The sequence below is a fragment of the Ranitomeya variabilis genome, chromosome 2, assembly GCF_051348905.1.
Source record: "Ranitomeya variabilis isolate aRanVar5 chromosome 2, aRanVar5.hap1, whole genome shotgun sequence".
Lineage (NCBI taxonomy): Eukaryota > Metazoa > Chordata > Amphibia > Anura > Dendrobatidae > Ranitomeya > Ranitomeya variabilis.
Genome location: NC_135233.1, coordinates 484,404,084 through 484,428,424, shown reverse-complemented (window position 1 = coordinate 484,428,424; position 24,341 = coordinate 484,404,084). Strand labels below are relative to the sequence as shown.

Genomic DNA, 24,341 nt, shown 5'->3' with positions numbered 1-24,341 from the left:
GACAGACTGTTTGTCCCGGATAAGTGGACCAGCAGAGTCATTTCCGAGGTTCATTCCTCGGTGTTGGCAGGTCACCCGGGAATTTTTGGCACCAGAGATCTGGTGGCCAGGTCCTTTTGGTGGCCTTCCTTGTCAAGGGATGTGCGGTCATTTGTGCAGTCCTGTGGGACTTGTGCTCGAGCTAAGCCTTGCTGTTCTCGTGCCAGCGGTTTGCTCTTGACCTTGCCTGTCCCGAAGAGACCTTGGACACATATCTCCATGGATTTCATTTCTGATCTTCCGCTATCTCAGGGCATGTCCGTTATCTGGGTGATATGTGATCGCTTCTCCAAGATGGTCCATTTGGTTCCTTTGCCTAAGCTGCCTTCCTCTTCCGATCTGGTTCCTGTGTTTTTCCAGAACGTGGTTCGTTTGCACGGCATCCCTGAGAATATTGTGTCAGACAGAGGATCCCAGTTCGTTTCCAGGTTCTGGCGATCCTTTTGTAGTAGGATGGGCATTGATTTGTCGTTTTCGTCTGCTTTCCATCCTCAGACTAATGGACAGACGGAGCGAACCAATCAGACTTTGGAGGCTTATTTGAGGTGTTTTGTCTCTGCTGATCAGGACGATTGGGTGACATTCTTGCCGTTGGCTGAGTTTGCCCTTAATAATCGGGCTAGTTCCGCCACCTTGGTTTCGCCTTTTTTCTGAAACTCTGGTTTCCATCCTCGCTTTTCTTCAGGTCATGTGGAGCCTTCTGACTGTCCTGGGGTGGATTCTGTGGTGGATAGGTTGCAGCGGATCTGGAATCATGTGGTGGACAACTTGAAGTTGTCACAGGAGAAGGCTCAGCGCTTTGCCAACCGCCGCCGCAAAGTGGGTCCCCGACTACGCGTTGGGGATTTGGTGTGGCTTTCTTCCCGCTTTGTTCCTATGAAGGTCTCCTCTCCCAAATTTAAACCTCGTTTTATTGGGCCTTACAAGATATTGGAAATCCTTAATCCTGTATCTTTTCGTCTGGATCTTCCTGTGTCGTTTGCTATTCACAATGTATTTCATAGGTCCTTGTTGCGGCGGTACATTGTGCCTGTAGTTCCTTCTGCTGAGCCTCCTGCTCCGGTGTTGGTTGAGGGCGAGTTGGAGTACGTGGTGGAGAAGATCTTGGATTCTCGCCTCTCCAGGCGGAGGCTTCAGTACCTGGTCAAGTGGAAGGGCTATGGTCAGGAGGATAATTCCTGGGTGGTCGCCTCTGATGTTCATGCGGCCGATTTAGTTCGTGCCTTTCATGCCACTCATCCTGATCGCCCTGGTGGTCGTGGTGAGGGTTCGGTGACCCCTCACTAAGGGGGGGGTACTGTTGTGAATTTGCTTTTTGCTCCCTCTAGTGGTTACTAGTTTTTTGACTCTGGTTTTTCTGTCATTCCTTTTATCCGCACCTGGGTCATTAGTTAGGGGTGTTGCTATATAAGCTCCCTGGACCTTCAGTTCTATGCCTGGCAACGTAGTTATCAGAGCTAGTCTGCTGTGCTCTTGTCTACTGATCCTGGTTCCAGTTATATCAGCTAAGTCTGCCTTTTGCTTTTTGCTATTTGTTTTGGTTTTGTATTTTTGTCCAGCTTGTTCCAAATCTATATCCTGACCTTTGCTGGAAGCTCTAGGGGGCTGGTGTTCTCCCCCCGGACCGTTAGACGGTTCGGGGGTTCTTGAATTTCCAGTGTGGATTTTGATAGGGTTTTTGTTGACCATATAAGTTACCTTTCTTTATTCTGCTATCAGTAAGCGGGCCTCTCTGTGCTAAACCTGGTTCATTTCTGTGTTTGTCATTTCCTCTTACCTCACCGTCATTATTTGTGGGGGGCTTCTATCCAGCTTTGGGGTCCCCTTCTCTGGAGGCAAGAAAGGTCTTTGTTTTCCTCTACTAGGGGTAGCTAGATTCTCCGGCTGGCGCGTGTCATCTAGAATCAACGTAGGAATGATCCCCGGCTACTTCTAGTGTTGGCGTTAGGAGTAGATATATGGTCAACCCAGTTACCACTGCCCTATGAGCTGGATTTTTGTATTCTGCAGACTTCCACGTTCCTCTGAGACCCTCGCCATTGGGGTCATAACACAATCCTAGAAGTCAAAGGGACCCTTTAAACAGTTTTGCCACATGCCTGTAGACCAGTGCTGGACTGTCCATCTGCCAATTATGGCAAATGCCAGATGGGCGAGAGCGGCTGTGGGCTGCATTAATTGCGCCTCTGCTAATGGTATACTGCGATTCTGGTAATGGTATAGGCATTCACGGGATGCTGGTACTGTTCAACGCTGCGACGGAACACAGAGCCTCTGCTCCGTGTTTCATCACTTGCTCCAGTTGGCTCCAAGATACTTTCAGTCTGCTGCCTGACGGAGGCCAGATCCACACAGGTGACGTTGATGGTGCAACGATATCACTGCATTCTGCCACTGGTGTCCACTACACGATGGGATAGTACAATAAGCAGCAGGTGCGGTGGACTCAGAGGCTGGATTTGTGAGCATAATTTTTTTTTATTTTGAGCTGTGCTGCTCATAATATTACAGGGGGCCATTACACAGTATTGGGTGTAACGAATGGAAGCTGAGGCACAGGTGGTGAAGTTCACATTCATTTTTTATTGATATTTTTGTGGAACCTCGGACCACAGTCCGGGGGGGCTCCGAAGGGGGTGTGACTACGTGAGCCCCAGCCACCCGTGGTAAGTCCCCTCGAACAGGGTCGGAATGGAATGCCTGTGGGACACGGATGCTACATCCAGTTACACCCCGGACAAGTGGCCCCTGTCCCAGCAGGACAGACGGACAAGCAGGGTTAACAGATGTCGTGGAGCTGACACAGGTGGTACTGGCGTTGTCCAGAGGTACGGATGGCTTAATGGCGGGATGACATGCTGTTGGTCAGAAGTACTTTTTGAAAAATGTGCACTGTCTCTTTAAGAGACGAGGAGCGTGTGCGCAACCTAAACACTCTAACCGGTAACCTACTGGCTGCGCGCCAAGTTGCAGGAAGAGGAGAGGAAGCAGAGGCTGCAGCAGGATGTTGCAGGGCTGACACAGGGTGGGAGTCCCAATGGGGAACCCGTGAAGGTACAGAACCGGGACCGGGTGTAACAGTGGGGCTGAAAGAGGGACCATCATACAATATTGAGGCAGCCAGATGGACCATAGTACAGGATTCAGGCTATGAGGTGACAACCATACAGCATTGGGGCGGTGAGATGGACCATCTTATAATATGGAGCTGTGGGGGGCCATCATAATATCTGGGGTTGTGGCAGGCCATCATAGAGTATTGGGACTGTGAGGGGGAACATCAAATTGTATGGCAGGTTATGGGGGGACAATCATACTGTATTGGAGCTGTTGGGGACAATGATATTATTTGGGTGATTGTGGGTTGACCATCACACTGTATTGGAGCTGTGGGGGGACCATCATACTGTAATGAGGCTGTGGAGACCATCATACTGTGTAGGGGACTGTAGTGGACCCATCATACTTTGTGGAGGGCTGTAGAGACCATCATGCTGTGGGGTGACAATCATACTTTGTGGGAACCGTCATACTATGTGGTGAGATGTGGAAGGATCATCATAATATATGAGATGTTCAATCATACTTTATTGGGACGGTGTGAGAACCATCATACTGTGTGGGTCCTGTGGATACCATCATACTGTGGGGGGAGCATCATGCTGTGTGAGGAGCTATAGTGAAAATTATACTGTGTGGGGATAAGTAGTGGCAATCATAATTTTGCGGGGCTGTGTTGACTATCATAATAATTGGGGTGCTGGGTTGACCATCTTATTGTGTGATGTTTGTGGGGCCATCATGCTGTGTAGGTGGAAGAATTTTGGAATATCATTCTGTTTGGGGGAATTTTGGGGGGCATCATACTCTATGGGGGCCATGGAAAGGGTATCATAGAGGGTGAGAATTCAAAGGGGCTTCAGTAGGGGCGAAATAACTGTGTAAGTCCGGTAACACATACTGTATCTCTTTCCATGTCTTAAACATTTGGAGGTATGATCTGTGACTGTGACTGTGTGCTGTCATAAGACTTTTGCAAAGGGCTTATGTATATATTATGTATATATTATAAGGAGACCAAGAAGGGGAGATGGATTTTTTTAAGGAGGCTCAATGGGGAATCATTATCAGGAGGACACTGGAGACTTTATTATTATTATTACTATAATGCACCCAGGAGTTTGTATTATTATAAGGAGGTTCATGGTCATTATTATAACATGTCAAAGAGGATTATTATATTATTATACAGAGGCATGGAAAATTATCATTATAAGGAGGCACAGGAGGACATTATTTCTGTAGGATGCTATATAACTATAAAGAGACACAGGGGAGCATTATTACCATGAGGTATCACAGAGAGAACATTATTACTGTGTCGGAGCACAGATGGGGCACTGTTATTGTGTGGGGCACAAAATGTGGGTACTATTACGGAGGGGGCATTATTACTGTTTAGGGCACTGGTTATAATGCTATATGGTTTGTGCAGAGGTGGTGGAATGTGAGGACGGGGCTGGAAAAGCAGGAAGCCACAGATTTCGCTGTTACATTTTGCAGGGACGAGTTATGGATAGGAGAAGAGGTCATAGAGTTCTGGGCCATATGAAAAATAAAAAAGAAAATGAATGACTATAGTCAGCAAGAACATCTCTGGTGACAATTTGCACAGTATACACATATATGGTCTGCAGAGCACTGGTTTAGGACTGATATTGCCATTATATGGTCACTATATATATTATCAGTCCTATTACAGAGGTTTTAATTCAAGAAGCACTCCCGTATTTTTTTAAATTAAATATGTGTATGTTGTGTAGTGCGGAGGCTATTAATATAGTTGCCTACTGCCACTTTCTCTGAGATCCAGGTTTGGCTTTATAGCATATGTCACGTGGCAAGACTTTTTAAGGGGTAAGATTATATATATACTTCTTAAGTAGGTTGTAGTTACTAAAAAGAGTTGTTATTTATCTATGCTTCTATGTATATTTTTGTGGGCAGTAAGAACCAATTATAAATACTAAAATTACCATCTCTGACTTCTTTTAGAAAAGAGAAATAAACCTAGCAGCAAACAACAGCAGCTTTAATACAAATATAGTCGAAAGTTACACACAATAACAAGGTGAACAAAACATGGACCATTTGCTTCACACTTATGAGTTGTCAAAGAGCTAAGTTGAGTTATTTCTATATATCTAATTGATTGGAATTCTAAAAGTAGAGTCACTGAGGCTGGGTATTAGCAGTTTGTGTAATTTGAAAATGATTTTTTGCACATATCCTGCTATAAGTACAGTCTGGTTCAGTGTTTCTCAACTCCAGTCCTCAAGACCCAACAGCAGGTCATCTTTTCAGAATTTCCTTAGTACTGCATAGGTGATGGAATTAATGGTTTAGCAGGTAAAGAAATTATCACCTGTGCAATACTAAGGAAATTCTATAAAGATGACCTGTTGGTGGGTCGTGAGGACTGGAGTTGAGAAACATTGTTCTAGATAGAGGTGGTATTATCAATGAGGTGGTCTTTTTGGAGAGGTTTTACTGTATATGCCAAATACAAACGGTCATTACAAATGTACAAAGTCAAAAACAATGTAGATACATTTTCTTGTAAGGTTCATTAATTAGATTCAATATGTCTTTCATTCATTAAACAAACCACCTCCCGTAATACAAACATCTGTAGACAATTTCTTCCTTGTCATTATCCCCAACACGGTAAGACATCTCATACATTGGCAGTGCCAATATCCTCCACACTGACTCCACCCCGTATACAAAAATATCACCACCATATCTAAACTTACTCTATAAAAGGATCAGATAAGGCTCCTGTCATCTGTTCCTCCTACAACAACCCTCAGTTCGGTGTCCAGTAACCGAACTGCAATCAACATGGGGACAAATAGGAGGCTGCTGATATCGATAGGAAGCCTCCTGCTATTTCTTACCTGTATCCATGCAGAAGGTAAGTGTCCAGTGGTAATAGGAACTTGATACCCGGTTTGCATGGTCCTTGTTTATGAGTTTTTCCCCAAAGTCCAATGCCTATGTTGGAAATTAAAACATATTCGGGGAGATATAGAGGAATGATAACGTAACTGAATATCAAAAGTCAAGTTTCCACCTTTTAGAAGATGTATTGCCAAGAAACCAATTCTACCTTTCAATTGTAAAAAAAAAATCACAGAAAGAATCGGAATTAGAAAAGAAGTCTTACACACAATAGGGATCAATGTCTTGCATTTTTCCAAACTAATTGCTCTAGGTAATATGAAAAAATTTCTAAGCAAAATGGTTCCTTCTCTAGTAAAATAATGTTGACTCTGTGAGCTGCTGAACAATCTGTTATGTCTGTTGAGTCACATATTGCTAGAGGTTACGAATAATAATTTATACTACATGGGGACATCTGTAAAGTCTACATTCAGTGTTCACCCTTAATTTAGGCAATTTAAAGTGAGAACCATTCTGGGCCACCATTTTCTGAACACCTAAAGGGAAGTCACTCTGTTTTGATAATCAGGCAATTGAAGAGTGATAGTTAAAGGGATTGACCATTGGAAAGAAGTTACCAGGTATCCACAGAATAGGTGATAACTTACAGAACATTTAGGACATAACTGCTGGAATCCCCACTAATTGCCAGAAAGGGGCACTTCTGTTAGAAAGGATAAGCAGTTGACCACTACTCCATTTATTCTCTATAAATTGATGAGTGCTACATTTGGCTTTTTCTGGCAGCCCCCTAGAGAATGAATGGAACAGTGGTTAAGCATGTGCTATGCTGTTTCATTCTAATGGAGATAAATTGTCCCATTATGGTGATCTTTAGGCATCTATCTAGTCAGACCCCAACAATTTACACATTATCACTTATGATATGGATAAGTGATAACCACTCTTCACTGGACAGCCCATTTAACCTGCAACAGGAGTTTCTTGAACGCTTTCAATGCTAGTTCTTGCCAGCCCTAGAGCTGGGCGACATCATCGCAAATTCCATACATACATCTACAATGAAAATTCTCTAATTATTAGACTTTATCTGCCTTTCCTTGCACATTTTAAAGACATAATCATGTCAAGTCAATATCAATGTTCCGGAAACTTTTATAAATCATTGATTTACTTATGTATTTGGTCATGCCACATATACAGAGAGGAAATAATTTTTAGAAAGAAATAAGAATATTTTCCATATTTCAAATTATAATTTGGTGGTCCAGTAACATGCAAAGCACAAACGTCATCCAATTAGGACCATTAGTCATAAATAAAGCAATATGTGTAGATGCTACTGGATCCAAAATATATTTTACAGCATATTAAAACTCTATTTTTATGCTTTTGTCATGCAAAATAAGCAGATTGGGTGAAACATCAAAACATGTGTAGTCAGCTTTGGACAGCCTTCGAATTGGAAAGGTAGAATAAAGAACCACTCCGGAGAGTGTTTTAGCTCACCTTCATTAACCATCAGCTCTGTATATACAGTATGTGTATTAAAGCACTTATTCCATCACCGTCTTGTTCCAATTTCAGTACTGCTCCGGTCATCTTCTGCACCATGTGACCAAACCTCTGTCTTGCTGGCGACACAGCAAACCATTATTTCCTCTCTAAGGCCATGTTCACACGTTCAGTATCTGGTCAGTACTTTAGATCAGTATTTGTAAGCCAAAATTAGAAGTGCAACAATCAGAAAAGTATAATAGAAAAACATTCCTGGTTTTGGCATAGAAATGTTGATGTAAAAAACTGAAGAAATACTCAACGTGTGCACGAAGGCTTAAGATACGTCTATGAGAGGCTTGTCTTGAGTCTCATAGACTTATTTTGAGAAAGTGACTTCTGGTCCACATAGAAGGTGGTGTATGAGCCGACTGGCCACAACTGAGGCACATGATGCAGGAGAGGACTGGAGCGGTGCTGTGGATGGCAGAAGACTGCAATGGGTAAGTATTTCCATGCACATTACTGTACATAGATTACTGATGGCTAATGGAGGGGGCAATAAAAAAAAAAGCAGGAGGGTGTTTTAAATATGGCATAATTATGGAAAATATGAGATATTAAACTATGTAACCCATGGGATGAAATGAGCCATTACACCAATGCAGGATATACACAATGATGAGATTGTAATAATGCTGGATTAGCAATGTTTAACTAGTCAAATCTCTTGTGGATTATATAGAAAGACAAAGTTTGTTTTTTCCTTAGGCAAACTCTGATTTAAAAAGTTCAAAACCATCAGTACATTGTCAAAGATGTTCCACTGCACTAAGTAAATATGTTAAGGATTAAAGTGAGCTAACAGAACGATAATCGGCTTATATTAAGGGATTACATATGAGAATGTAACGCTAACGACAGTAATTAAAGCAACAGCAGATATAAAGCAATCTAATATCTTTATATCACCTGGCAAAGAATATTTATACGGGATTATTGGGTGTACATGAAGGAAATGCAGACAAGCATTAGGAGAATTTACAGGTTTCGTGCAGGTGTTGTTCAGATCACATAGTGACCCGGAGAAAATTGCTGTAAGGATAAAGGTGTATACAATTTTTCCAGCATTTTTTTTAGTGTTCCAATATAGCTAAAATTAAAAAAATGAAATTACTAAATACATTTTTATAAAGTCATAGTAAATAAATATTCTATTGTTTTATGTCTACAGCCTCTATGCAGAATGATGTTTATTAGTGATGAGCGAGTGTGCTCGTTACTCGAGTTTTCCGAGCATGCTCGGGTGGTCTCCGAGTATTTTGGGCATGCTCATAGATTATGTTTGTCTTCCCGCAGCTGCATGATTTGCGGCTGTTAGACAACCTGAACACATGCAGGGATTGCATGTTTGTTAGGGAATCCCCACATGTATTCAGGCTGTCATGCAGCTGCGGCGACACAAACATCTATGAGCATGCCCAAGATACTCGGAAAACACCCGAACATGCTCGGAAAACTCGAATAACGAGCACACTCACTCATCACTAATCTTTATGGTAAAAGACTATAAAACAAATGTTAATGTTGCAGTCATGTTCCCTTCCATCTGTGCCCCACTTCTTACATTCAGTACTTCACTAAGACGTAATGAATACGTAAGTGGTGATGTGGCTACAAGATCAGATTAAACTGAGTTTGTGTGTAGGCTTCATAGAATCTGTAGACACAAAATGGAAAGTGATTTTCATATCTGTATTTTAAAAGTTACTGCATTTTTAATTTTAGATGCATTGATGCATTATTGCGCCAGTGATGGTCATCATGCAATGATGATAGAGTATGGACACACTCAAAGAGATCGTCGTGATGTGGCGGTGTTTCTTAATTAAGGAGCTTGTCTTAATTTTTTTTAAATTTTGTTTAACTGTTATAGATCAATGCATAAAATATGGATGTTCAGTCTATTTCTTTTTCTAAAGTTGAGTTGCAATGAAAAAATTGGTTGTGAAGTTGGAAGTATCGTTTAACAATTGAGCTAGTGGTTTTCATCATCCACTTTACTTAATAAATATTTAAACCGATGATCACTAAAAAGATTTATTCTGTGATAATTTCATTATAATACTGTATTTTTATTTACATCCTAATACATTTTTTTTAATCTTGTTTATCTTACAGATCAGAAAAAGGTTTCAGGTGAGATATTTTAATTCGATTTTTTATCTCTCTTTAGAATTCTTCCAAGGTGAAACATACATATTTATTTATGATATGTACCTTTGGACCATCCTTTATACAATGTTGGTTTCCATAAAAAAAAATAATTGTGTGTGCGGCTGCGCTGCTACACAATAATTCATGGAGAAAATTGGATCCAATTTTGAAACAACCCTTTGCTAGCCCACCATACCCTATGTCAGTCTCCAACTTGTCTTACCTTGTGAGCCACATTCTTCTCTGAACGATGGTCTTGTGCCACCTCCTCCCCCCATAACTGACACCCAGACCCCCCCCCATTATTGGCATATTGGCAATCAAAGCTTGACCACAGAAAGCACAACAAGATCGTGTGCCCCCTCTCATATGGGCAGAATACTTACATCTAGAGGTTCTTATTTTACCCCCATTCTATATTCTCTCATCACGCACACAAGCACCTCTGTAACAGGCGGTAGCATCCTATCTCAGCCTTCCATTTTTAACCTTACACTGACCTCTGCCTTCATATGCACATTCAGATCGGCTCTTCTATGTGGCGCTACTCAAAAAAGTCACCATCTGAAGACCCTCTCTAATATACCCAGCAGCAGGACAGCCGCGATTCATAGATCATGGGCCCGCAAGCCACATATGGCTCCGAACCCAAGATTGGAGGTTATCTGAAACATTATATAACAGTTACTTAGTCCTATTTGCCTTTTAAGATATAGTTTGGATAATTACCTTGGGAAATACTCTAGCTTTGGATATTATATAGATAACAACTATCCTTAACTACTCGATTAACATGCAAGTTCAATGTGGTCATACATCGGTCATATCAATATGTAGGGGGTAATATAAGAATATAAACTATAATAATGAAATGTGAGTTTCCCTGAATTTATAGAATAATGTCACAATAAGACTCATTGGCCAATCACTTTGACAATAAGTAAATATTAACATACTGTTTTCTGCATAATCTGTGCTGCTTTTCTTAATCAGATGTAATCAGATGTAAGCTAATAACCTATGTTTGCATCTACGGCCTCGTTATATTGATCTAATTAATTATATGTTTGATCTGTATTTTCATTGCCAAGTCAAACAAAATAATCACTTGGCATTTATGGTTGTATTTACTTACATTGTGATACATTCCTCGATGTATTGATCATTCCTGTTCTTTTTAGGTAATTGTAAGGACTGATTTAGAAAATGTATCAAGAAGTAATAAAAGAGAAGTATTATTGTCAATGCAATGATAGTAACAGCTGATATACTGATGGAAGAAATTATTTCTCTGCTCCCTCCAAGTACAGGGAAGATAAATACTTTTCTGCAAGTCCTGTCTTAATATTTTTCTGTTATTGTATTTTTGTTTAGAAGATTGGGATTCTTTTAGTCAAGAGTATGACGAGTTCAATGTGGAAGACTTTGACTCATGTGAGTACTTTTTGTTTCTCATTTGCCATATTTGCAATCATGATTTTGTAGATTGAGCTAGGTATATGAATTTCTGATGATGGTGGATATAACACATTAAAAAATTGAACAATGATAAAAACTGCATATTTGTATTTTGTCCGTGTAGAACATAGAAAAATTTAGTGAAAGGGGGTAACCCCCTTTGGAAAAGCCCTTTTGATTATATATATTCCCTAAGAGTAAACTTATTATAGTATCTTCTGCTTTTGGGTTGCCCAGTGATCAGCTGTAATTCAGGGGGATTGTAGCAACATATATTCAATTTAACTGGATCGGGAGATCTCAGTACTTGCACAATGTCTAGTAAAGGGATTTTCACCATATATATCTATCACTTATACACAGAGCAAATGTATGTTCTCCGGTGGCCTCACATCTGTGCTCACCACAATCACAAGAATAGGGATCTTCGATTCGCCATAACTTCTCCCCATGGTTATGAGATTGCCAGTGAGAGCTTGCATTCTGACATTCTATTTGAACTAAATGGGGCTGATAGGAACATACATACATTTCATTTTGCTTAATTTAAACGTGTGATCATGGTCTAGTGATTGTAGTTGAGCGATGTACCCAGGACCCTTGTTCCAGTGATTGTGAGGGGTCACAGTGGTGGGATTCCTAGTAACTATTTATTTTCTATATTGTGGGAACTAAATGAGAAACCTATAGAATTCTCTAATAGAGAATTTGGAAATGAGTTTTCTAAATCAGGTCACTCCCTTTGATAGTGGAAGCATGACTAGTTACAGGTGGGAAAACTTTTTTCTAGTTATCAAAGATCTGGTGATGCATTTTCTAACCATCATCATCTACAGCTAGCTTTATAGCGAGAACCTGTTAGCACAAATTAGCAATGTAAAGTATTGACATTCCCATGAAGGCACTGTTATGCATATTAAATTGATGTCTTTGGTGACAAAATTCACTTTATGGTTCTTGTTTAATCAGCATTTGAAGTTTACTTCTAATGAGATTTTGGTGCACAGGGGCTGAACTGTGGGTAAGGTCTTCTCCCCATGCCCCGGCCTCTCTTCTTGCCTTCTGTTTGAAATTTCGTGCAGTAATGTCAACAATTTAAAACAGGAAGAAGGTCACTGAAAAATCAGTGATCTGTCATTAAAACACAGGAGGCAGGTAGAGGGGCCAAGGCAGGAGTGGAAGACCCTACCGACAGCACTGCACCGAAATCTCATTAGAGGAAAAGTGGAAACGCTGATAAGAACCACAAAGCGGATTTCTTCATCAAAAGTATCAATTTAATCAGTATAACAGCATCATTATGGCCATGTCTACACTTAACATTGTTAAATTGTACTGACAGTTTCACTTTAAGTTGACATCAAAAAACAGATTTTGGTTGGCCAAAAAGTCATATTTATACATCTTCTCCTGCCTCTCAGAGGTCTTTTGAGATGCCAACATTATAAATGCCTCTTGAATGCATATATCTGTCCAAGACTTGATTTAGCATGACGGCTGCGTTACTTGAAAAATCAATGAAGTCAAACGACAAATCTAAAACCTCCATGAACAACCTTCACAGACCGAATGGAAATTTAAAATCTAAAATGTACGGCCATCTTTACATGTAAGATCAATACCTAGATATAGGTACATACTGTAATGTTTAAGGATGAGCAATGTATTAGGGCGCAGTCAGACAGCTGAATAACAAGTATGACGACCACATAGCAGTGCACGGACTGACTGATGGCCTCCTCACCCAAGCGTGAAAGCTACCTAGAAATACATGCTGTCACGCTCGGGTCAGGAGAGCCATTGGCCAATCCAAACATTGCGATGCAACCATCATCCGTGTTATATGGCAGTCTGACTACACCCTTTGAAATAAGACAACGATGAAACGTTGAGACAGTTTATTAGCTATTATTGATAATGCCAATTTTTATTGTCTTTTTAGCCAATATGGAGCAGACTGTAGGTGAAGATTATGAAGATGAACAGCAGCAGTCAGGTGAGAAATTATCATATATCACATTGCATGCATGTATAAAGTAATTCATGGTCACTTTGTTCCTTTATTTCTTTGCCTTGTCATTTTTAGATTGTGTCACTTGTCAACTAACTATATGATGCTTTTGTTTTACAGATGGAGGTCCTTCGCGAGTGAACATCATCACATCGCCTTCTCCGGTTTACCGAAGTACGTAAAAAGTAAAGTAGGTAGAAATACCATTGCCAATTATGGAAAATCTATCCTGTAATATTCTATCAACTAATTTATATCCACAGGTCTGAATCCATCTCACAACCAAAAAATTTGCAGCACCTTTGGTAACCACAACTACAAAACCTTTGATGGAGACATCTTCCATTTTAATGGGCATTGCAGTTACCAGTTTGTTCGTCACTGCAAGAGCAATTATGAGGACTTCTTTGTGGGAATCACACGTGAGGTCAAGAAAAATATTCCTGTTATCTCTGGCATTAACATGAAAATTGATGGTGTTGATATTTCTTTGGCTGAGAAGACTGTAACTGTGAGCAATATAGTGTAAGTTATTACTTTTATTTTTTCTATTATTATTACTTATTATCAAGTCTAATGAAGAAATAGAACATTAGAAAGTAAACTAAGAATCTAATGTATCCAGTCCTTCTATACCTTTGACTTATATTTTTATTATTGCATTGTGGTGTTATAGAAATATATTTTTTGGATGGCATAGGCATTTAATCATTTTGCAGTTTTTACATCGCGTAAGCAATTACCTTTGAATGAACTTGAAATACTATACTGTATAATGCATTTCATTCCCTCACAGTGTGGATGAGCTGCCATTCAGTATTGGCACAATCCAAATCTCAAAGTCTGGTGCTTACATAAGAATTACAACCAAAATTGGATTTGAATTGTTCTGGAATGAAGAAGACTCTATCACGGTAATCAAAAATAAGGCTTATTCATTTCTATATTTAGTTGTTTTAACTCTGTATTATTATTATTATTATTATTATTATTATATATTTTTTCATGATTAGTTGAGCTTTACTTACGGTACATTATTTTTAGCTGCACTAAAGCACAACTCACATTTTATTTTATTTCTTCACTGGAATGGTGCTCCTAATCTAATTTCTCTGATCCTAGTATTATCCTTACCAGCCAACATCTTCAGCTCTTCCTGGCGCTGCTCCGGTCCCACACCACCATCTTGTGACTGCAACTTCTAACTGACCAGAAGTCAGAGGTAACAGTCACAAGTTCTCAGTATAAGTCTATGAGGGCCTTGTTTGGGCCTCATTTTGGCTCTCATAGACTTACATTGAGCTGTGACTTCCGGATCGCCCAACAATTACTGAAATGATCTGGCAGGTTACAACCGAAGCAAAGTCGATAAAAAAGGATGACAATGGCTGGTAAGTATATTAATAGGGGCAGAGAACTTACCGTAAATTGGTGGCACCACTCCAAGCGCTGCAATAAAAACAAATGCTGGAATGTTGCTTTAACTTCCTATTAAAATTCCTTTGTGTTACCAAGAATGGTGGAATATTTAATCTTACAGTCTACTGCTCATTGCCTATGCAACTGGCTACCTTTGCAGTCTATCAGTGGTGGCCGGTTTCCTAGGCAAGGAGTGCAATGCTGGATCCAGCGAGTTTCACTGCCCCTGTGCCCCTTCGATGCTGCACGGGCAAAGCTTCTGCTTGCAGCATTGGTAAGTGTGCAGTTTGGACTAGTGTCTCAACCAACCTGTTGATCCAAACTGTCAATCTTCTGAAGCTTTCCCAGGCAAGCACACAGCTCATAGGGTGGAGAGCTATGAACTCCTGACAAAAAAAGAAAACCCCTTTGTGGTCAGTTTGGTAATCACACTAGAAAAGTTTAATGAAAGTCAAACTATCAGCATAAAAAGTATAGAACCAGTAAGACTTAGGAACTCCGTGTGACAAGATCTTTGGTGACTTTCTCCAAGCATTTAAAATTCCATTATCTCTACTAAATTACTTAAGCTAAATCATAGATTAAGGGATTTCTTCTACATTCTTTTAGACGTCTTCTTTACTAAGTCACGTTGTTAACAATTCACTAATTTTCTACTTTGTAGCTGGAATTGAGTGCAAAATACGCCAACCAAACCTGTGGTCTTTGTGGTGACTATAATGGAATTCCATTTTACAATGAGTTTATCATGAATAGTAAGTACAATACAAATATTGAATAGAAATAATATTTACTATATGTACTGGAAAGCTACTTTTACCTTTTCTTTAGATGCCCATCTGACTCCTCTTCAGTATGGAAGCCTTCATAAATACCATAACCCAGAAGAAGAAAAATGTGAAGACCCTAAGGAAGAAGCGGACACAGAATGCCCTATAAATGTAAGTTGCTATACTTTTTAGAGTTTGCTGACAATTAAAACAGAATAATTTATTAATGGTTACTTTTTAATGTCTTCTAAGATGTCCTTTAAGTGCTGCAACGAATAGCAGACAATCAGGTTTAAACTTCTGTATCAGTTGAATAAAGGTTAATTCATATAATTATTACATAAAGAGGGAATTTTACGAAGCTGAATCTGTCAGAACTTTGGTGTACTTGCCTTGTGCTATATATATATATATATATATATATATATATATATATATATATACTGTATATATACATATTAGATATATTTATTACATGTGTAAAACTATGCTGTTTTCCCTTGATGTTGACTGAGAAATCTCCCATTTTTATCTCCCATAGAAACATATATGTAAATCTGTTTTGACTGGTGCAGCTTTTCAGGACTGCAATAAAATTGTGGAAGTTCAGCAATACATTGAACTCTGCGAGAAAGATATCTGCAGATGCACAGGAAATTCAACAGGGTTCTGTCTTTGTAACATCTTTACTGAGTATTCCAGACAGTGTGCTCATGCCGGTGGTAAACCAAAGAACTGGAGAACATCTAATATCTGCCGTAAGTCACAATCTACTAAAATCAGAATTCCTGTTATTTAAGAATGAATACGTTTTATAGTTCTCAAACATGTGTTTGTGTTTAGTTATCCTGAGTATCTGGTGGCATAAGAAATGTCAATGGTCAACTGTGTGAGTCAAACCATGAGAAAAAGAAACTAGGGGGCGAGTGACTGGCTTCAAATATGGACAACTTAGCTCCAAATGTTGACTTTAAGGGCAGATTATTACATTAGACCTTGGGTGCATTGGCGGCTCCTCTGGTGGACCAGACTCTATATTGATAGAGTTCTGCTCAATGCTTGGTCTGGACACAAATCTAAGAATTCAGAGTAGTGATTGCTATCCCATAGCTCATTCCCCTGTCATCATGTCCTTGCTCAAGTTTTGCAAGAGTAGGTGAGTTGCAGGATTGAAACCAATGAAAATAAAAGATCATAGGCAACGTTTCCTTCCTGGTTTCCTAAAACAACACCTACCCATTTATAAGCGATTGTGTTACATGATATATAGTGCACAGTTAAGTTGCAGAATTTAATAAATGTATGGATATCAAGGTTATCAAACATTGTGGCATAACAGGACTACATATGATGGTGCACTGCAGTATGACATCAATAAAATGTAATACTCCAAGAAATTAACATGCCAATTTTGCACTTTTTAGCTCTGAGATGTGCATTCAATCTACAATACACGGAATGCGGCACTGCCTGTCCAGACACATGTACTAACTCTGAACGTTCTTTGGTCTGTGATGATCACTGCACAGATGGCTGTCGTTGCCCTGCAGGTAAAATATTATAGTTTTCTACATTTTTGTACATGATACTCGCCCATCTGAAATATCAGCCTCTCCAAATAGAACTATCATTTGACGCTTTCTTTTCATTTTTAAGGACTGGTGTTTGATGATATCAGAAAAACAGGTTGTATTCCAAAGGAGCAGTGCGGCTGCACCCATAATGAAGATGTTTACCCATCAGGAACAGGATATTCTGAGAAATGTCAAGATTGGTAACTACTACTAGATTACCTACCTTTACTCTAAAGCCGGGGCTCCCAACCAGTGGTACATTTACATCAGGGCCTTCACGGCATGCCTCAACTGGTATGCTCACAGCTTTTATCTTCATTTGTAGAATAATTATTAGTGATGAGCGAGTGTGCTCGTTACTCGAGTTTTCCGAGCATGCTCGGGTGGTCTCCAAGTATTTTGGGCGTGCTCGTAGATTATGTTTTTGTCTTCTCAGCTGCATGATTTGTGGCTGTTAGACAACTTGAGCACGAGAGGATTGTCTGTTTGTTATGGAATCACCACATGTATTTAGGCTGTCTAGCAGCTGCAGGGACTCAAACATAATCTGCGAGCATGTCCAAGTTACTCTAAGAACACCCGAGCATGCTCAGAAATCTCGAGTAACGAGCGCACTCGCTCATCACTAATAATTATTAAATATCGCCTAACCAAGTTCAAGAAATTGCTAAAATTGTGTCTTCATTAAAATATTTTTCTATTCAAGATTAATAGGAACAATGATTTTGGATTACAAAAATATTTTGTCTCTGATTTTAACTTTTCTTAACAGCACATGCAAGGGAGGGAAGTGGAGCTGCGTGAAAAAGCCATGCTTTGGTGTTTGCGCACTTGAAGGAGGTTCTCACATTACCACTTTTGATCTTACCCGCTACAACTTCCATGGAGACTGTATGTACACACTAGCTAAGGTACTAAACAAGGACATATCATAGAATCAATAAATATACTAGTATGTGCATAAACAGGAGATGAAGATAATGCGCTCATCTATGGATGAAGACAAGGAGACATTAAACATTGAAATGCATTATGGCTGCATTCACACTTCTGTTTTGATATCCCTTTTGATTGTTTTACTTTTTAAAAACAGACAAACGTAATTCATATCTAAAGTTAATCCATGGCCTAAATGATGCAACTGGAAGAAGTGAGACATCAGTGATTATCATGGGTTCATCTTGGTTCCTTTGTGTGGCTGTTTTCAGAACAAACGAAAAAGCTCATCATGTAGACCAGGGGTCTCAAACTGCATTCCTCGAGGGCCTCAAACCATGCGTGTTTTCAAGATTTCCTTCGCATTGCACAAGGTGCTGGAATCATTATCTGTGCAGGTGGTTAAATTATCACCTGTGCAATACAAGGAAATCCTGAAAACATGACCTGTTTGAGGCCCTCGAGGAATGCAGTTTGAGACCTCTGATGTAGACCTTTTTTACAATCTAAAAGTTGATACATAATAAAAACAAGACTGCCCCTATAGTCAAAGAAGTTCCTCTGCTTCCGTTTGCACTAGCTATGCGCATAATTTCTCTTTCCTTGCTGCTAAAAATAGAAAAGACGAATGAAATGTCAAAACACTGTAACCTTAGCCAATAGTGTATTGCTAGATTGTAAAATGAGCAATGCAATTTAGAAACCAATGGTCATAAGAGGATTATGATTGTAGCTTAGAAAGCTGTGCCAACCAAGGACTTCCTACATAGGAAACCAATGCCACTGCTATGGGATGTAGAAAAAGGTATTTCCATCCCGAATTGGACTTATTCATATGTTCATAAACACCAAAACTTCCTCCTCTCCATAGTTTCTAACATATTCGAAAAGTGGGGAAAAATGAGAAAAGATACAAAAGTGACATTTCTATCATATGATTGTGGATTTGTAAGAACAATATTAGGAAAAGGGCCCTAATTTCTTAAGATGGTGAATGTAGTAGTGTGAATCAACATTAAGGAAAGGTCTTAAATTTGATTTTTGCAATAAGACTGCTGAGCTGACACTTCCGAACACTAATATGCCTTCTACTGTAACCTAAATGTGAACCATTTAACAGCATTGTATTCATGTCACATGTGTAATATTCGAGTTTATATGATGATATGTGAAATAACTTTTACCAACTTTGTCTCTTATTTCTAGACATGTGATTCCAACCAGTTTAGTCTTTTGGCAGATATTAACAAATGTGGTTTAACAGACACAGAAACTTGCCTTAAGGGCATTACTCTAAGTTTGAATGCCGGAAAGGAGGTAAGTATAGTACCTGTAGAAATTAAAACCCTACATGAATTGGAAAATGTAGACTTTATTGCAATTTTATTCAGAATATAACTCTATATGTAATCATCCTATTCAGATAATCCATGTGAAGAAATGCGGCAGTGTATATATTAACTCTGTCTACACCTCACTGCCTGTCTCAACCGGTATGTAGGATAGGTAAAGCTGTGGGTCATTCTATGGGTCAACTGAAAGCTGCCATTTGTCATTCTCTATAATGTACATTTCTTTTGTTTTCACAGCATCTGTTACTATCTTCAAACCAACATCCTTTTACATCATCATACAAACTGGCATTGGCCTTCAGATTAAAACTCAACTGACGCCCAACATGCAAGTTTATACATCACTTGATCCAAAACACAAGAACCAAACTTGCGGTAAGACCACTTTTGTTTCTTTTGTGCCATGACCAAGATGAACATAGATTGTAAAGTCATTATTAATGTTTGGTTGACTATTCCATGATGTCCACCTGGTAGAATAACTTCATAACTGTTTTTTAAGCAAACTGATGTCTTTGCAGGTCTTTGTGGCAATTTCAATGACATTCAAGCTGATGATTTCAAATCTCCTGCTGGAGTTATAGAAGGAACTGGATCATCATTTGGTAACATGTGGAAGTCTCAGGGTGACTGTCCAAATGTAAGAAACAACTTTGAAGATCCTTGTGCCCTTATGGGTCAAAATGGTGAGTGACTACAAATACTTTAAGGAAATACTAATAACTTCAAATAAGCTAACCTGAAATGTAAAGTTCAGGGTTTGTACTAGACACCTAGTCTCCAGTGCTGAACTCCGAACATGGACTTCTCATGGTATTCCCTTTTAGTGTTTGGAATTTGGGTGCTGAAAAGAGAATGAGACTTTTGCAGCTACCCAGCCCTTACTACGACCATTTTACAGCACTAAATTTCAGGTTCCTATTGACTTCTATGGGGTTCGGGTTCAAGTACAGGTAGAGCTCTGGTACCTGAACTGAATTTTGGACTTAAATTAGCTCAAACCTGAAAAACCAAAACATCCACGGGTCCTCTCATCCCTACTAATGGCATAATACAGCAACACAATTGACAATTGTTCTAGAAAATGATGATACAATCAACACTATGATTGAATGTGTATTTGGTATCCATTGAGTGAAGACTTTTCAGGTACGTCTCACTAACTAAATGGACTGCACATTTTGTTTTTAGAACAATATGCATCCCACCATTGCGATGTTCTGCTGGCCACTGATGGACCCTTTGCCAGCTGCCACAAGACTGTTGACCCCGAAGCCTATCATAAGGTAAAACAAAAAATTTTTTAACGTAATAATTCTAGATTAGAAATCACAATAAGTTAATCATTTTTTTAAAATAATGACAGTAACCCATTAAAAAAGCATCAAAGTAACTACTTCAGTAGCCGGAAATCCTCAGAAGGCCGGAGTCACACATAATGTATAAAAAATCGGTCCGTTTTTCATGGACGAGAATCGCACAAATGGTCTCCAACAGTGATCCGTATGTAATCCATATGCAATGCGATGATGCGATTTCCTCGCATCTATGTATCCGTATGTCATCCATAAGGCATCTGTATGACATGCGTATTTCTCAGTGCTTTTCCCCATTGAATTTAATGGCTCAATGGGCTGAAATGAGGAAAATGTGTGTCTTTTTTTCGCAATTCACACTGATGGTCTGTGTGTTCTCCATTTTTACTCGCACACATAGACTTGTATTGGCGAGTCTCGGCTGCGATTTCCTCCGCGCGTATAATACGTCCGAGAAAAAAACGGATGATGTGAGTTGTCCCATAGATTAACATTGGTCCTTGTGCTATGCGATGTTTTCTCACATAGCACTCGTCCGTATTCCTCTCTAGTGTGACTCCGGCCAAAGACAGAAATTCACATCTACAGTTACATTATAATTTTCATAATAATTTATGGACTCTCTCAACAGAGCTGTATGTTTGATGCCTGCAACTGTGATAAAAAAGAAGACTGTATGTGCACTGCTCTCTCATCCTATGTTACCGCCTGTTCCAGGCAAGGAGTTGACTTACGTGGATGGAGAACAAATATGTGCCGTAAGTTTTACAAAGTAGTACAACATACTGTATATATATATATATATATATATATATATATATATATATATATATATATATATATATATTTTACAAATCTCTTCTCATAGTCCTTATAAAAAAAGATATTTAGAAACATTAATATATTCAAATATTACTAAACAATTATAATATTTTTTATTGTATTCTTTACTTTTAGACTCATACACAACCACCTGCCAGCCTGGTCATACCTACAGCTACTCTGTCAGTACTTGCATACCTAGCTGCCGTTCTCTCAGTGAGCCCGATGTCACCTGTGAATTTGATTTTGGCACTGTTGATGGTTGCATTTGTGAAGATGGAACATACCGAACTGACAATGGGGATTGCGTTCTCCCTGCACTTTGTCCTTGTTACTATAAGGGAACTGCCATGTCACCTGGAGAAACCTTTCATGAAAATGGGGCAATGTGGTAAGATCTTACTCTCAAATTCAAACCCTAGAGTAGAAGGAACCAGCATTTAATCTTACCACTTTCATTTACCTAATGTGAGATCACAAGACATTTTGTTACATATTAATTGTATTTTCATAAATTCTGGAGCATCATTGTTAATAGAAGTTGTTAATTGTTTTGTCACCATTTTCGCAGCACCTGCACAAACGGAAAACTGGAATGTATGGGCGTAAATGGTGTGGTGCAAAAAGGTAACATAAGATTTTTTGGCTTCTGTATGAATTGTTTTAGTACGTATCAGAAATGCTCTATACAAATTTTCTATGTGGTTTTACTTGGGTTTTAATCAGGTCTTCAAGGGGTTGTCCGGTCAAAACTGATAAGTCTGCAGTCACACCAGTGGTCGTGGTCCAACTAGAGGGCGTGGCCTTGCTCCGTACAATTATATGGAGAGCAAAGCTGCACCCACTGGACGGAGGCATGTATAACTCATACATACCCTTCGGTTATGGGTCTGAAACCGGCAAATCCCAGCAGCTCACAGTGCAAGCGCCGAGGGGATTCATAAGTCTGCAGTTACACAGAGTGACTGCAGACTTATCGGTTTTGACCGGACAACTCCTTTAAGTGGCAAGGATAGCACAGGATACCAAATGCTAATACCCTAAAATAAGATAAGGCCAACAGCATCTGCTTAGAGATTTGATCCTTTGCTTTAGTAATTATTTTATTATAGAGAAGAAACATAACGCAATACACCAATCCTTTCTACAGAGTAGCCATCATTTTAATTTTAATGTTGTAAATCAACAGTATACCATAAAATACACAACTTTGTAATATTTCTTGTAAGAAAAATCAGCTTCTTTCTCCTCTTGGACTGATCATGTATTGTCAATTTATGGGTAAAAAGTGAAAAATCTATATTCAGTGAAGACAGACTTTCCCATTAATAGGATCGAAGATGATGACAGTTGGTGGTTTTAAAATTCTATGGGGGTTGATGGAGGAGGGAAGAGCTGCAAGTTCTCCTGAAACATTAGCTACAGCTCTCCATAGAACTTTATTAACATTTACTATCATCTATTTCAGCAAATGAGAACATCTATATCCACTATAGACAGATGTTACCCAGAAATTGAGAATTTTGAGAATAAATGATCAGTACAAGGAGTTTGTATGTTCTCCCCGTGTTTGCGTGGGTTTCCTCCAGGTTCTCCGGTTTTCTCGCACATTCCAAAGACATACTGATAGGGATTATAGATTGTGAGTCCAGTGGGGACAGTGATGATAATGTCTGTAAAGTGCTGTGGAATATGATGGCGCGATATAAGCAAAGCATAATTTAAAAAAAAATCAGTCCAGGAGAAGAAAGAAGCGTTTTTTTCTGATAAGATATTATAAAAAATTTCCAATTTTCATGTGTATTATTGATTTATGAAAAGATGAAAATGATGGATACTCTTTAAAGGCTTTCATGTATTATTTAATAATCCGATTACCAGTATTGATTCTATTCTTATTTTCATTATTTTCTTGTATCTGTTAATAATACATATTAATTACTCTTTGTTATTGCTCAGCCTCTCAATATTCTATTATTCTAGATTTCTAGATAAGTGAAGTCATTCATCTGTGTACCATAACAATATATTTCTTTCCTCAGAATGTGAACACCCGATGGTCTACTTCAACTGTGACAATGCCACCACAGGTGCTAAAGGCTCCGAGTGTCAGAAAAGCTGTTCAACCTTTGAAAACGACTGTGTAAGTTGCTATGAATTTCTTATGTATAAAAAGGTTTTTGGTGGCTAAAAAAATGGTGGACTATCTTGAGGATGAGCTGCCAATGCATGATCAGTTTGGGTCCTACCATCATTGTCTACTTCTTGAGAAGAATCATTATTCTTTTTCATGCTATATATATATGAGATACAGCTCAACCCCATAAGGTTCCAGTTTGTTTGATCAGTTTTTTTCTTAATATTTTATAGTATAGCTCTGGTTGTGTATCTGGCTGTGTATGTCCTGAAGGACTGGTTCTTGATGATGAAAGAGACATATGTATTCCTGAAGAAGACTGTCCTTGTCGACTCAATAATGATTACTATGCACCAGGAGAAACAGTCCAGGTCAAATGTAACACTTGGTAAGATAATCAAGACCATGGTGGCTTTGTTTTTTAGACTTCTTACTGGTTATTTTTATCTAATTGTGACCTTATTGTACAGTACCTGTAAGAACAAAAATTGGGAGTGTACCACAGATACATGCCTGGGGACTTGTGCCGTGTACGGAGATGGACACTACCTTACTTTTGATAGCAGAAGATATCGCTTCAATGGAAATTGCGCTTATACCTTGGTTCAGGTACATGTTTTATAAGTCTTTTTTGGTTGCAAATATAATAATCACACTGCTGTCTCACAATTTATTTCTCTGTTTATTTCTAGGATTATTGTTCTAACGATCCTAATGAAGGTACTTTCCGAGTCCTCACAGAAAATGTTCCTTGCGGTTCACAAGGCACCACATGCTCTAAATCCCTCAGACTTTTCCTTGGCGTAAGTGTTTTATTATTCAAAAA

The 24,341-nt window shown here is 39.0% G+C and overlaps 1 protein-coding gene and 1 long non-coding RNA gene across 7 annotated transcripts in view; one reads left to right on the top strand and one right to left on the bottom strand.

Moving 5' to 3' along the window:
* The window catches only part of LOC143806871 (uncharacterized), a 158,391-nt gene that overhangs the window by 39,627 nt on the left and 94,423 nt on the right, over positions 1-24,341 (bottom strand). For 4 of the 6 annotated variants that reach the window (XR_013221576.1, XR_013221577.1, XR_013221579.1 and 1 more), the window contains exons 4-5: positions 15,429-15,514; positions 6,000-6,096 (exon numbers count right to left, since the gene is read on the bottom strand). This is a non-coding gene — a long non-coding RNA (uncharacterized LOC143806871). Of the gene's footprint in view, positions 1-5,999; positions 6,097-14,917; positions 14,995-15,428; positions 15,515-24,341 lie in introns of all 6 variants that reach the window. The other 2 variants (XR_013221578.1, XR_013221581.1) reach the window with 1 other exon arrangement.
* LOC143806869 (uncharacterized) overlaps positions 5,906-24,341 on the top strand; it is a 43,199-nt gene continuing 24,763 nt past the window's right edge. Inside the window, exons 1-25 of the mRNA XM_077287850.1 lie at positions 5,906-6,016; positions 9,685-9,702; positions 11,095-11,154; positions 13,121-13,174; positions 13,310-13,363; positions 13,453-13,714; positions 13,986-14,103; positions 15,273-15,363; positions 15,440-15,549; positions 15,920-16,136; positions 16,803-16,928; positions 17,035-17,152; positions 17,725-17,863; positions 19,095-19,205; positions 19,312-19,381; positions 19,478-19,615; positions 19,762-19,926; positions 20,432-20,526; positions 21,188-21,314; positions 21,514-21,769; positions 21,950-22,005; positions 23,421-23,521; positions 23,749-23,903; positions 23,986-24,124; positions 24,208-24,318. Of these exons, the coding sequence (XP_077143965.1) occupies positions 5,944-6,016; positions 9,685-9,702; positions 11,095-11,154; positions 13,121-13,174; positions 13,310-13,363; positions 13,453-13,714; positions 13,986-14,103; positions 15,273-15,363; positions 15,440-15,549; positions 15,920-16,136; positions 16,803-16,928; positions 17,035-17,152; positions 17,725-17,863; positions 19,095-19,205; positions 19,312-19,381; positions 19,478-19,615; positions 19,762-19,926; positions 20,432-20,526; positions 21,188-21,314; positions 21,514-21,769; positions 21,950-22,005; positions 23,421-23,521; positions 23,749-23,903; positions 23,986-24,124; positions 24,208-24,318 (2,964 nt within the window). The 5' untranslated portion in view covers positions 5,906-5,943. The remainder of the gene's footprint in view (positions 6,017-9,684; positions 9,703-11,094; positions 11,155-13,120; positions 13,175-13,309; positions 13,364-13,452; positions 13,715-13,985; positions 14,104-15,272; positions 15,364-15,439; positions 15,550-15,919; positions 16,137-16,802; positions 16,929-17,034; positions 17,153-17,724; positions 17,864-19,094; positions 19,206-19,311; positions 19,382-19,477; positions 19,616-19,761; positions 19,927-20,431; positions 20,527-21,187; positions 21,315-21,513; positions 21,770-21,949; positions 22,006-23,420; positions 23,522-23,748; positions 23,904-23,985; positions 24,125-24,207; positions 24,319-24,341) is intronic.